The sequence below is a fragment of the Salvelinus sp. IW2-2015 genome, linkage group LG20 (assembly GCF_002910315.2).
Source record: "Salvelinus sp. IW2-2015 linkage group LG20, ASM291031v2, whole genome shotgun sequence".
Lineage (NCBI taxonomy): Eukaryota > Metazoa > Chordata > Actinopteri > Salmoniformes > Salmonidae > Salvelinus > Salvelinus sp. IW2-2015.
The window spans coordinates 63,647,514-63,660,301 of record NC_036860.1 but is presented as its reverse complement, the minus strand read 5'-3'; the positions used below and the strand labels follow the sequence as shown (position 1 = coordinate 63,660,301).

Here is a 12,788-nt window from a genome sequence, read left to right as displayed (position 1 = left end):
ACCACCTATGCTTCACCGTCGGGATGGTGCCAGGTTTATTCCAAACGTGATGCTTGGCATTCAGGCCAAAGAGTTCAATCTTGATTTCATCAGACCAGAGAATCTTGTTTCTCATGGTCTGAAAGTCATTTAGGTGCATTTTGGCAAACTCCGAGGAATAGCTTCCGTCTGGCCACTCTACCATAAAAGCCTGATTGGTGGAGTGCTGCAGAGATGGTTGTCCTTCTGAAAGGTTCTCCCATCTCCACAGAGGAACTCTGGAGCTCTCAGAGAGGACCATTGGGTCTTGGTCACCCCCTGACCAAGGCCCTTCTCCCCCATTGCTCAGTTTTGCCGGTCGGCCAGCTCTAGGAGGATTCTCGGAGCTCTACGGACCATTCTTCAACCTCATGGCTTGGTTTTTGCTCTGACATGCACTGTCAATGTGAGACCTTATATAGACAGGTGAGTGCCTTTTCGAAATCATGCCAATCAATTGAATTTACCACAGGTAACACCAATCAAGTTGCAGAAACATCTCAAAGATGATCAATGGAAACAGGATTTAACTGAGCTTAATTTCCAGTTTCATAGCAAAGGGTCTGAATACTTATGTAAATAAGGTATGGAAGAGGATTGCGCCACTGCTTAACAAAATGAGAATCAACATGTGTGATCTAGACTAGTGAAAATAAAAATATATGTTCAAAGTATGAATCACATTCACCATAATGCTATAACTTACTACCATGTTATATTGATTCATGGAAACTATGGTTAATGCTATACACCCCTACTCATACAGATGTTCAGCTAAACATACCACAGGTAGCCTACTCTCAAAAATCTCATACAAATCCCTAATTCAAAACCATTTTAATGTCCCCATTGATTCCTCCTGCTGGTACATTGTGTTGGTGTTGGGACACAAATACCGGCAGCATCATGCTGTGGGGATGTTTTTCAATGGCAGGGACGGGGAGACTAGTCAGGATTGGGGGATAGATGAACAGAGTAAAGTACAGAGAGATCCTTGATGAAAACCTYCTCCAGAGCYCTCAGGACCTCAGACTGGGGTGACGGTTCACCTTCCAACAGGACAACGACCCTAAGCACACAGCRAAGACAACGCAGGAGTGGCTTCAGGACYAGTCTCTGAATGTCCTTGAGTGGCCCAGCCAGAGCCCGGACTTGAACCCGATTGAACATCTCTGGGGAGACCTGAAAATAGCTGTGCAGCAACACTCCCCATCCAACCTGACAGAGAGGATCTGCAGAGAAGAATGGGATAAACTCCCCAAATACAGGTGTGCCAAGCTTGTAGCGTCATACCCAAGAAGAATCAATGCTGTAATCACTGCCAAAGGTGCTTCAACAAAGTACTGAGTGAAGGGTCTGAATATTCATGTAAATGTGATATTTCAGTTGTTTTCTTTTTATACATTTGCTACATTTGCGTTTGTAATTATGGGGTATTGTGTGTAGATTAATGAGGCGAAAAAATTTGAATCAATTTTAGAATAAGGCTGTAACGTAACAATATGTGGAAAAATTCAAGGGGTCTGAATACTTTCCAAATGCACTATACGTATATGGCACCCCTAAATGTTCTATACAGAACCCTTTGGATTTTTTGTTGATCAGAACCCCAGGGGTTCTTATTCACTTATCCCCCTCTCTCTTTTATGTAACTCTGTGTTGTTGTCTGTGTCGCACTGCTTTGCTTTATCTTGGCCAGGTCGCAGTTGTACATGAGAACTTGTTCTCAACTGGCCTACCTGGTTAAATAAAGAACTGGTTCTCAACTGGCCTACCTGGTTAAATAAAGAACTNCCCCCCAAATATTCCAGACATAGTTTAATCAGGTCTGTGGGTATCTCCTCAGTTACATTCTCACTGTTCTTCTTTCCCACACGGGCCCTGCAGCTTTCTATGGATTATCCTCTCTGTTCTACAGTGAGTCAGACATGCGATATTAGCATGAGGGTGACATCGATGTGCCAGTACTGCACAACATGACACGGCTCTATCTCCCTCCCTCTCCCTCACTGTCTTTCTCGCTCTCCCTCTACCTTCCTCACTCACTCCCTCCCTCCCGTCCGTTCCCTCTCTGTCTCCTTCACATTCACTTTGTCCCTCTTTCTCTCTCTCTCCCTCCCGCTCCCTCTCTCTGTCTCCTCATTCACTCTGTCCCTCCTTCTCTCTCTCTCTCCCTCCCTCTACCTCTCTCTGTCTCCTTCTCATTCACTCTGTCCCTCTCTCTCTCTCCCTGTCTCCATCTCATTCACTCTGTCTCTGTCTCTGTCTCTCTCTCTGTCACGCCTGTCGACAAAAGAGGACCAAGGTGCAGCGTGGTGAGCGTACATTTTCTCTTTATTGATAAAAATGACGCCGAACAAAACAACAAACACGACAAAAACTAACCGTGAAGCTACAGGCTATGTGCCCTAAACAAAAGTCAACTTCCCACAAACACAGGTGGAAAAAAGAGKTACCTAAGTATGGTTCTCAATCAGAGACAACGATAGACAGCTGTCCCTGATTGAGAACCATACCCGGCCAAAACATAGAAATAGAAAATCATAGAAACACAAAACATAGAATGCCCACCCCAACTCATGTCCTGACCAAACCAAAATAGAGACATAAAAATGATCTCTAAGGTCAGGGCGTGACACTCTCTCTCTCCCTCCCTCTACCTCTCTCTGTCTCCCTCTCATTCACTCTGTCCATCTCTCTCTCGCTCTCCCTCCCTCTACCTCTCTCTGTCTCCTTCTCATTCACACGGTCCCTCTTCCTCTCTCTCTCCCTCCCTCTACCTCTCTAGTTTAGTAATATGGGCTGTTGTGTCCCAACACACAACACAATGTACCAGCAGGAGGAATCAATGGGGACATTAAAATGGTTTTGAATTAGGGATTTGTATGAGATTTTTTAGAGTAGGCTACCTGTGGTATGTTTAGCTGAACATCTGTATGAGTAGGGGTGTTATAGCATTAACCATAGTTTCCATGAATCAATATAACATGGTAGTAAGTTATAGCATTATGGTGAATGTGATTCATCTTTGAACAATATTTTTTATTTTCACTAGTCTAGATCACACATGTTGATCTCATTTTGTTAYCAGTGGCGCAATCCTCTTCCATACCTTATTTACATAAGTATTCAGACCCTTTGCTATGAAACTGGAAATTAAGCTCAGTTAAATCCTGTTTCCATTGATCATCCTTGAGATGTTTCTGCAACTTGATTGGAGTTTACCTGTGGTAAATTCAATTGATTGGACATGATTTCGAAAAGGCACTCACCTGTCTATATAAGGTCTCACAATTGACAGTGCATGTCAGAGCAAAAACCAAGCCATGAGGTTGAAGGAATGGTCCGTAGAACTCCGAGAATCCTCCTAGAGCTGGCCGACCGGCAAAACTGAGCAATGGGGGAGAAGGGCCTTGGTCAGGGAGGTGACCAAGAACCCAATGGTCACTCTGACAGAGCTCCAGAGTTCCTCTGTGGAGATGGGAGAACCTTTCAGAAGGACAACCATCTCTGCAGCACTCCACCAATCAGGCTTTTATGGTAGAGTGGCCAGACGGAAGCTATTCCTCAGAGAGGTTGGAAGGGAGAGAGAGAGAGAAAAGTGGAGGGGGAAGGGGGAAGGGAGAGAGAGAGAGAAAAGAGAGAGGGGAAGGGAGATAGAGAGAAGAGAGAGGGTAAGGGAGAGAGAGAGAGAAAAGAGAGAGGGAAGGGAGAGCGGGTAAGAGAGAGAAAGAGAGAGGGGAAGGGAAGAAGAGAGAAGCGAGAGGGGCAGGGAGAGAGAGAGCAAAGAGAAGGGGGAGGGAGAGAGAGAGAAAAGAGAAGGGGAAGGGAGAGAGAGCGAAAGAGAGAGGGGGGGGAGAGAGAGAGGGGGGGCAAGGAGACAGTGAGATGGGGCAAGGAGACAGTGGAGAGGGGGCCAAGGAGTCAGTGTAGAGGCGACAGAAGAATAAAAGAGGTTTTAACAAAGGAGAATAAGAGAGTACACTAGGTTCTGGATAGAACGAGAAGGGTTCTATACTTGGCTTTTATTATGGCACCCTTTAAGGTTTATATTAGGACCACAATTGGTTCCATATACACTGAGTTGTAACAAAAATTAGGAACCCTTGAGTTGCAAACCCATTTTGTCCTCAGAACATGCCTCATAGTTATTCGGGCATTTGGACTCTACAAGGTGTTGAAAGCGTTCCAGCAGGGATGCTGGACCATGTTGGCTCCAGTGCTTCCACAGTTGTGTCAAGTTGTCTGGATGTCCTTTGGGCGGTGGACTATTCTTGATACAAACGCGAAACTGTGTTGAGCATGAAAAACCCGCACCGGTTGCAAGTTCTTGACGACAGCTCAACCGGTGCGCCTGGCACCTACTACCATACCCCGTTCAAGGCACTTTAAATCTTTTGTCTGCCCATCACCCTCCTGAATGGCACACATAACAAATCCCACAATCTCAATTGTCTGCAAGGCTTAAAAAAATCCTTCTTTAAACCTGTCTCCTCACTTCATCTACACTGATTGGTGGATTTTAACAAGTGAATCAATAAGGAATATAGCTTTCACCTGGGTTCACCATGTCATGGAAGAGAGGTGTTCCTAAATGTTTTTACACTAGTTGAAGAACAAGTTCTTTTTTAAACCAGGTAGTGCTAGTTGAGAACAAGTTCTATCTTTAACCCATGGTAGGCCTAGTATGAGAACAAGTTCTTTTAGTTTAACCCCAGGTTAGGCTAGTTGAGAACAAGTTTCTATCATTTAACCAGGTGAAGGCTAGTTGAGGGAACCAGTTCTATATTTAACCAGGTAGGCCAGTTGGAACAAAGTTCTTTATTTAAGCCAGGGTAGGCTAGTTTGAGAACAAGTTCTATATTTAACCAGGTAGGCCAGTTGAGAAAAGTTCTTTATTTAACCAAGGTAGGCTAGTTGAGAACAAGTTCTATATTTACCAGGTAGGGCCGGTTGAGGGAACAGTTCGTTTAATTTACCCAGGTAGGCTAGTTGAGAAAAGTTCTATATTTATATTCAGGTAGGCCAGTTGAGAAACAAGTTCTTTATTTAAGCCAGGTCAGGATAGTTGGAGAAACAGTTCTTTATTTAACCCGGTAGGCTAGTTGAGAACAAGTTCTATATTTAACCAGGTAGGCTAGTTGAGACAGTTCTATATTTAAACCAGGTAGGCCAATTGAGACAAGTTCTTATATTTAACCAGGTAGGCTAGTTGGAACAAGTTTTTATTTAACAGGTAGGTCTAGTTGAGAACAAGTTCTATATTTAACCAGGTAGGCCAGTTGAGAAACAAGTTCTTTATTTAACCAGGTAGTGCTAGTTGAGAACAAGTTCTATATTTTACAGGTAGACAGTTTTGGAATCTAAGTTCTTTATTTTAACGCAGGTAGGCCAGTTGAGAACAAGTTTCTTTAATTTAACCCAGGTAGCCTAGTTGAGAACAAGTTCTTTTATTTAAACCAGGTTTAGAGCTATTGAAGAAACAAGTTCTATATTTAACCAGGTAGGCTAGTTTGAGAACAAGTTTCTTTATTACAGTGGCCATAAAACCAATTTTACAGGTTACGGGCGCCCAGTTGAGAACCAGTTCTTTATTTAACCAAGGTAGGAGTGACCAGTTTTTTATAGCAGTAGCTGGAAACAGTTTTCTTTATTTTAACCGAGGTAGGTCCAGGTTTTGAGAAATAGTGTCTCATGTTACAACGTGCGCCGATGGCCAAGATTAATAGCAAAGCGAGTGTCGACACACAGACAACAACACAGAAGTTAGATAAAAGGAGAGGGGGTAGTGAATAAGAACCCCTGGGGTTTTTGCTTGATTCAACAAAAAATCCAATTGAGGGTTCTGTTAATAGGAACATATTTAGGGGTGCATAATACGTAATAGTGCATTTTTTGGAAAGTATTCAGACCCCTTGATTTTTTCCCATATTGGTTACGTTACAGCCTTATTCTAAAATTTGGATTCAAATTTTTTTTTGCCTCATTAATCTTACACACAATACCGCCATAATTACAAAAACGCAAATGTAGCAATGTATAAAAGAAAACAACTGAAATATCACATTTTACATGAAATATTCAAACCTTTCAGCTCAGTAACTTTGTTGAAGCACCTTTGGCAGTGATTACAGCATTGATTTTCTTGTTTTGGTATGACGCTACAAGCTTGGCACACCTGTATTTGGGGAGTTTATCCATTCTTCTCTGCAGATCTCTCTGTCAGGTTGGATGGGGAAGTGTTGCTTGCCAGCTATTTTCAGGTCTCCCCAGAGATGGTTCAATCGGGTTTCAAGTCCGGGCTCTGGCTGAGCCACTCAAGGACATTCAGAGACTTGTCCTGAAGCCACTCCTGCGTTGGTCTTAGCTGTGTGCTTAGGGTCGTTGTCCCTGTTGGTAAGGTGAACCGTCACCCCAGTCTGAGGTCCTGAGTGCTCTGGAGTAGGGGTTTTTCATCAAGGATCTCTCTGTACTTTACTCTGTTCATCTATCCCAATCCTGACTAGTCTCTCCCGTCCCTTGCCATTGAAAAACATCCCCGCACAGCATGATGCTGCTCAACCATGCTTCACCGTCGGGTGGTTGCCAGGTTTATTCCAAACGTGGATGCTTGGCATTCAGGCCAAAGAGTTAAGTCTTGGTTTCATCAGACCAGAGAATCTTGTTTCTCATAGGTCTGAAAGGTCATTTTAGGTGCATTTTTGGCCAAACTCAGAGGTATANCCGCATCAGCCAAAGAGTTTCAATCTTGGTTTTCATCAAGGCCATAGAATCTGTTTCTCATGGTCTGAGAGTCTTGAGGTGCCTTTTTGGCCAAACTCCCGAGCAGGCTGTCATGTGCCTTTACTGAGGAGTGGGCTTTCCATCTGGCCACTCTACCATAAATGGTCTGATTGGGGAGTCTGAAGAGATGGTTTGTTCCTTCTGGAAGTTCTCCCATCTCCACAGAGAACTCTTGGAGCTCTTGTCAGAGTGACCATCAGTTTTTGTCATCTCCCTGACCATAGGCCTTCTCCCGATCGCTCAGTTTGGGGCCAGGTGACGCAGCTCTAGGAAAGTATTTCCATTTAAGAATGGATGGAGGCACTGTGTCTTGGGGGACTTCAATTGCTGCAGATTTTTTTTGTTGTACCCTTCCCCAAGATCTGTGCCTCGACCACAATCCTGTCTGGAAGCTCTAGGGACAGTGTCCTTGACCTCAATGGCTTTGTTCGCTCTGAACATGCACTGTCATTTGTGGACCATATATAGGACCAGGTGTCTGCCTTCCAAATCATATCCCAATCAATTTAATTTTACCGCAGGTGGACCCGAACAGATGACTACATCTTCAAGGATGATTAATGGAAACAAGATGCAACCTGAAAAGCAATTTTTAGTTCATAGCAAAAGGTTGAATACTTATGTAAATAAGAGTATTTTCTTGTTTTTACCTGTTTCACTTTGTCATTATGGGCTATTGATGACAACCTTGAAAACAAGATTGCCTACCATCAGACAAAAACCTCTTCCTTAGCTACCTCCCCGCTGCATGCTGGCCTTTGAAAATTCTGAGGTAGCTCCTATGGCCTGTATAGGCTTACACCAGCAGTCGTATGCTCCTATGTTCTGGTAATAGGACTACAACCAGCAGTCGTTATGCTCCTTTAGTTTCTGGTAATAGCTACACCAAGCATCGTTATGCTCTATAAGTTTCTGGTAATAGGTCTACACCAGCAAAGAATACTAATCAGGACATCCCCAAATGGGCACATTTATAGGCCTACATTTTGTGTGCAGCCCAGGTAGACTAAACCCTACTTCGATATGAGTAAATCAGTGTTGTTTCTTACTCAACATTTGACAAGGATGTTTCAAACATAACAACAATGGAATAAATTGCCAAAAACTGACTATCCTTGCGGGGTCAAATCTGGGTGGGTCTGCCAGGGACCGTTTCATTTAGTATTCCGTTGGGTCGGTGGGGAATGATTTGTAATTTCCCCCCTAGTATGTTGTTACCGAAGTTGACCGACTGAAGGAGTGTAACTTTATGACTTTAATTACTGTTCATGCTAATTTAAGAATAAATTGAGACTCACGCCTCATCGCCTGTTGGAGCGTGGCGTCCCATGCACCGATTTAATAGTATGTTGTACCTCGTTTCCCTCCATCAGGGAACTAGTAGTATAGTCATAACGGGGGAAAACCAGATGTTGACCTAAGTTTTTCCTCCTTCGCAGACATTAGTTATAGTTCATAACGTGTGGATTTAATAGTATGTTGTATTAGTTTCCCACCTCAAGAACAGTAGTTATATCAATAACGTTAAGCTTGTTCATATGATGAACTTCAACTTAAATGGTTCTTGCTGTGGGACAGTTTTTGTATTCAGTCTCTGACATGCACTTCTAACTGTACTTTAGTGTCTTATTGTATGCAGGGAAAACAGTTTTCGATGGGAACAGAAATCCTAAATCATTCAGAGTTTGGCTAATTCAATGGTTCTAACCCGAGGAAGTCACCTTAACTTTGTGACAAACACCCGAATCGATACTGTCATTAACGCGGGTTCCTTCAAAATACACAATACTTAATTACTGTAAGCTGTTTAGTTTAGCACGATATTCAACTATCATAAGCTTGATCCAGAAAATTTTCTGAATGCCAGTCCAAATGGGACAAACATCACGATGTCATACAACAAACCAAAGTGCCTCATCATACTCGTAAAAGACAATTATGCCGTGCCTCCATGTTGGATTCCAACATCCTAACAAATTTATTGTTATTGTCTGCCCTGATTACCCGAGGCCCTCCTTTAGCCGTTTGGACATCGAAGATACTTAGCTCATAATGTGTAGAGAACGTTCTCCTTGATGGATAGGCTTATTGTTAACAACACACAGAGCTATTTTCTTATTCAGAACATTTAGAATGGAACAACCACATTTACAGAGGTAGGCCTAGTCGGGAATTTCACAAATCTGTTGAAAATGTCATGAACAGACATTTTAGTTCCAATGTTTCACTGAAATTATTAAATGATAATCCTGAATCTTTGTGTTTATTGTTAGGGTGAAGTTATGGGTCCTACAAGTAGGTCTATGGTATTTGTATAACTATAATTTCTATAACATAGTGGTTTCCGCATTAGCATGGAGGGAGTTTTCCTGCAACCAAATTGCGGTGCATCGCCCTCATGCGCCAATTTTTAGCAAACACAGAAAAGGGGCCTATATTGGAGACCAAAAGTCCGTCTGGGCACCTGCTTAGGATTTCAACAACTTATCTTATTTCTAGCCTACATCATCGATGTTACTAGTAATGTGAAAACAAGGACTAAAATAATGGCTGTTTGCTCACTTGACCCGTTTTAAGATATTAACATCTTACAGACGTCAATTGTTGTACAACATCATCTATCATGTTGGCATCACCTTAATAGTGGATTTCTGTTGTATGTCCCTTTAACCGATCTGTCTGACTCTAGGAGAGAGACTGACTACGGTGGAGCCTCTGGGGAGTCTCTACAACATAACATCATGAAGATGACGAGGCAGAGAAGAGTCTCTCCACATCAGAGCACCTCAAGAAACATCAGCGGAGACCCACAGGGAAGAAATCTCATCGCTGCTCTGACTGTGGGAAGAGTTACTTAAGATCAAATTCACTAAAAGTACACATGAGAATTCACACTGGAGAGAAACCTTATAGCTGTGATCAATGTGGGAAGAGTTTTACTCGCTCAAACGGMCTGATAGTACATCTGAGAGCACACACAGGAGAGAAACCTTATAGCTGTATTCAATGTGGGAAGAGTTTTACTAGCTCAAGCTGCCTGATAGTACATCTGAGAGCACACACAGGAGAGAAACATTATAGCTGTAATCAATGTGAGAAGAGTTTTACTAGCTCAAGCAGCCTGGTATCACACCAGAGAAAACACACAGGAGAGAAACCTTATAGCTGTAATCAATGTTGGATGAGTTTTACTCAGTCAAGCAACCTGGTATCACACCAGAGAACACACACAGGAGAGAAACCTTATAGCTGTGATCAATGTGGGAAGAGTTTTACTCAGTCAAGCAGCCTGGTTTCACACCAGAGAACACACACAGGAGAGAAACCTTATAGCTGTGATCAATGTGGGAAGAGTTTTACTACATCTAGTCATCTGACTATACACCAGAGAACACACACAGGAGAGAAGCCTTATAGCTGTACTCAATGTGGGAAGAGTTTTGTTACATCTAGCCATTTGATTTTACACCAGAGAACACACACAGGAGAGAAACCTTATAGCTGTAAGCAATGTGGGAAGAGTTGTACTCGGTCAAGCAACCTGGTATCACACCAGAGAACACACAGGATTGAAACCTTATAGCTGTGATCAATGTGGGAAGAGTTTTACTACATCTAGCCATCTGATTGTGCACCAGAGAACACACACAGGAGAGAATCCTTGCTGTGATCAATGTGGGAAGAGATTCTACGATAAAAGATCTCTAAATAAACATCAGAAAATACATGGAGTTGTTTCATGATATCAATGAAATAATTTCACAATGTAGAATGTTTAAACATTGTAGTAGGAGTATTTTAGTGATGTCACAATGTACAATCATAAACGTTGTCATTATGGGTTATTGTTTGTAGATTGATTTGGAAAACAATATTATTTAATCAATTTTAGAATAAGGCGGTAACGTAGCAACATGTGTAAAAAGTCAAGGGGTCTGAATACTTTCTAAATGCTCTGAATATGCTATTGGTTTACTGTTAGAATAAGTTGTATGACTACACCAATACTGTTAAAGCAACGATGCATAGACCTAGAAAATGCATGGCCAACCTTGCTGCTAGAAATCTAGCTACTGGGTGTGCAGATTTCTGTTCCAGCCATGCACTAACACCTGACATTGTGCTGATTATTTGGATTAGACACTATTCAACTATTCAATCATGTCTTGTTTTGGAGTCAGGGGGATGTCTACATCCACTGCCCATTTCCACAGGTGTTCTTTATGATATGAAATAAAGGGTTGATTCACAGAATGAACTAGAGTGTCTTTTTGGGTCATTGAACATTCCCTGTTTGTCTGTTTTATTTGGTTGTTACTCTAATTTAGTCTGATGATATTGATGCACAATCAATGTCTGGCTGACTGTCAACTGAGTCAATCTAGTACCCACAGAATGAATGTTGTGGGTATTTAATTCTGCTACATTTAAAATTATTTTAAGCTTTATTTAACTAGGCAAGACGGTTAAGAACCAATTCTTATTTACAATGACGGCCTACCGGGGAACAGTCGGTTAACTGCCTTGTTCAGGGGCAGAACGACAGATTTTTACCTTGTCAGCTCGGGATCCACCAATCTTTTGGTTTCTGGCCCAATGCTCTAACCACTAGGCTACCTGCCGGCCCATAGGCGTGTCCAATGCAGACATGATGGATTAGTATTGGCTTATATTATAGACTCATAATGAGGCTAACCATGTCAAAGGAGACCAGATTAGACTCATAATGAGGCTGACAATGTTGAAGGAGACCAGATTAGACTCATAATGAGGCTAACCATGTTGAAGGAGACCAGATTAGACTCATTATGAGGCTAACCATGTTGAAGGTGACCAGATTAGACTCATAATAAGGTTAACCGTGTCGAAGGAGACCAGACTAGACTCATGATCAGTCKTGGAAAAAGTACCCAATTGTCATATTTGAGTAAAAGCATAGATACCTCAATAGAAAGTTACCCAGTAAAATATTACTTGAGTAAAAGTCTAAAAGTATTTGGTTTTAAATATACTTAAGTATCAAAAGTAAAAGWATAAATCATTTCAAATTCCATATATTAAGCAAACCAGATGGCACCATTTTCTTGTTTTTTATTTATTTACGGATAGCCAGGGGCACACTCCAACACTCAGACATAATTTACAAACAAAGCATTTGTGTTTAGTGAGTCAGTCAGATCAGATGCAGTAGGGACGACCAGGGATGTTCTCTGTTTAGTGAGTCCGTCAGGTCAGAGGCAGTAGGGACGGCCAGGGATGTTCTCTGTTTAGTGAGTCCGTCAGACCAGAGGCAGTAGGGACGACCAGGGATGTTCTCTGTTTAGTGAGTCTGTCAGATCAGAGGCAGTAGGGATGAAGAAGGAAGAAGGAAGGCTATCACTCCACTGAAGAAGGAAGTCTATCACTCCATTTTGCAATGCCATACCCTGTGGACGGCGCTTAATTGGAGCCAATTTCTCCTACAACAGGACAATGACCTAAAGCACAGCTCCAAACTATGCAAGAACTATTGAGGGAAGAAGCAGTCAGCTGGTATTCTGTCTATAATGGAGTGGGTCAGCACAGTCACCGGATCTCAACCCTATTGAGCTGTTGTGGGAGCAGCTTGACCGTATGACACGTAAGAAGTGCCCATCAAGCCAATCCAACTTGTGGGAGGTGCTGCAGGAAGCATGGGGTGAAATCTCTTCAGATTACCTCAACATATTGACAACTAGAATGCCAAAGGTCTGCAAGGCTATAATTGCTGCAAATGGARGATTCATTGACAAAAGCAAAGTTTGAAGGACACAATTATTATTCCAATTATAAATCATTATTTATAACCTTGTCAAAGTCTTGACTATATTTCCTATTCATTTTGCAACTCATTTTATGTATGTTTTCATGGAAAACAAGGACATTTCTAATTGACCCCAAACTTTTGAACGGTAATGTAGGTTTGAGCAACACAGAATTTAGAACTGTCTTATTATTATAGATGACGT

The 12,788-nt window shown here is 42.1% G+C and overlaps 1 protein-coding gene across 1 annotated transcript; it reads left to right on the top strand.

Annotated features, from left to right (window-relative positions):
* The first annotated feature begins 9,524 nt into the window (after positions 1–9,524).
* LOC111980054 (zinc finger protein 180-like) lies at positions 9,525–11,059 on the top strand. The gene has a single exon (XM_070449564.1). It carries the CDS (start codon positions 9,683–9,685, stop codon positions 10,382–10,384), a length of 702 nt encoding a protein of 233 aa, XP_070305665.1. The 5' UTR covers positions 9,525–9,682; the 3' UTR covers positions 10,385–11,059.
* Positions 11,060–12,788: the final 1,729 nt, after the last annotated feature.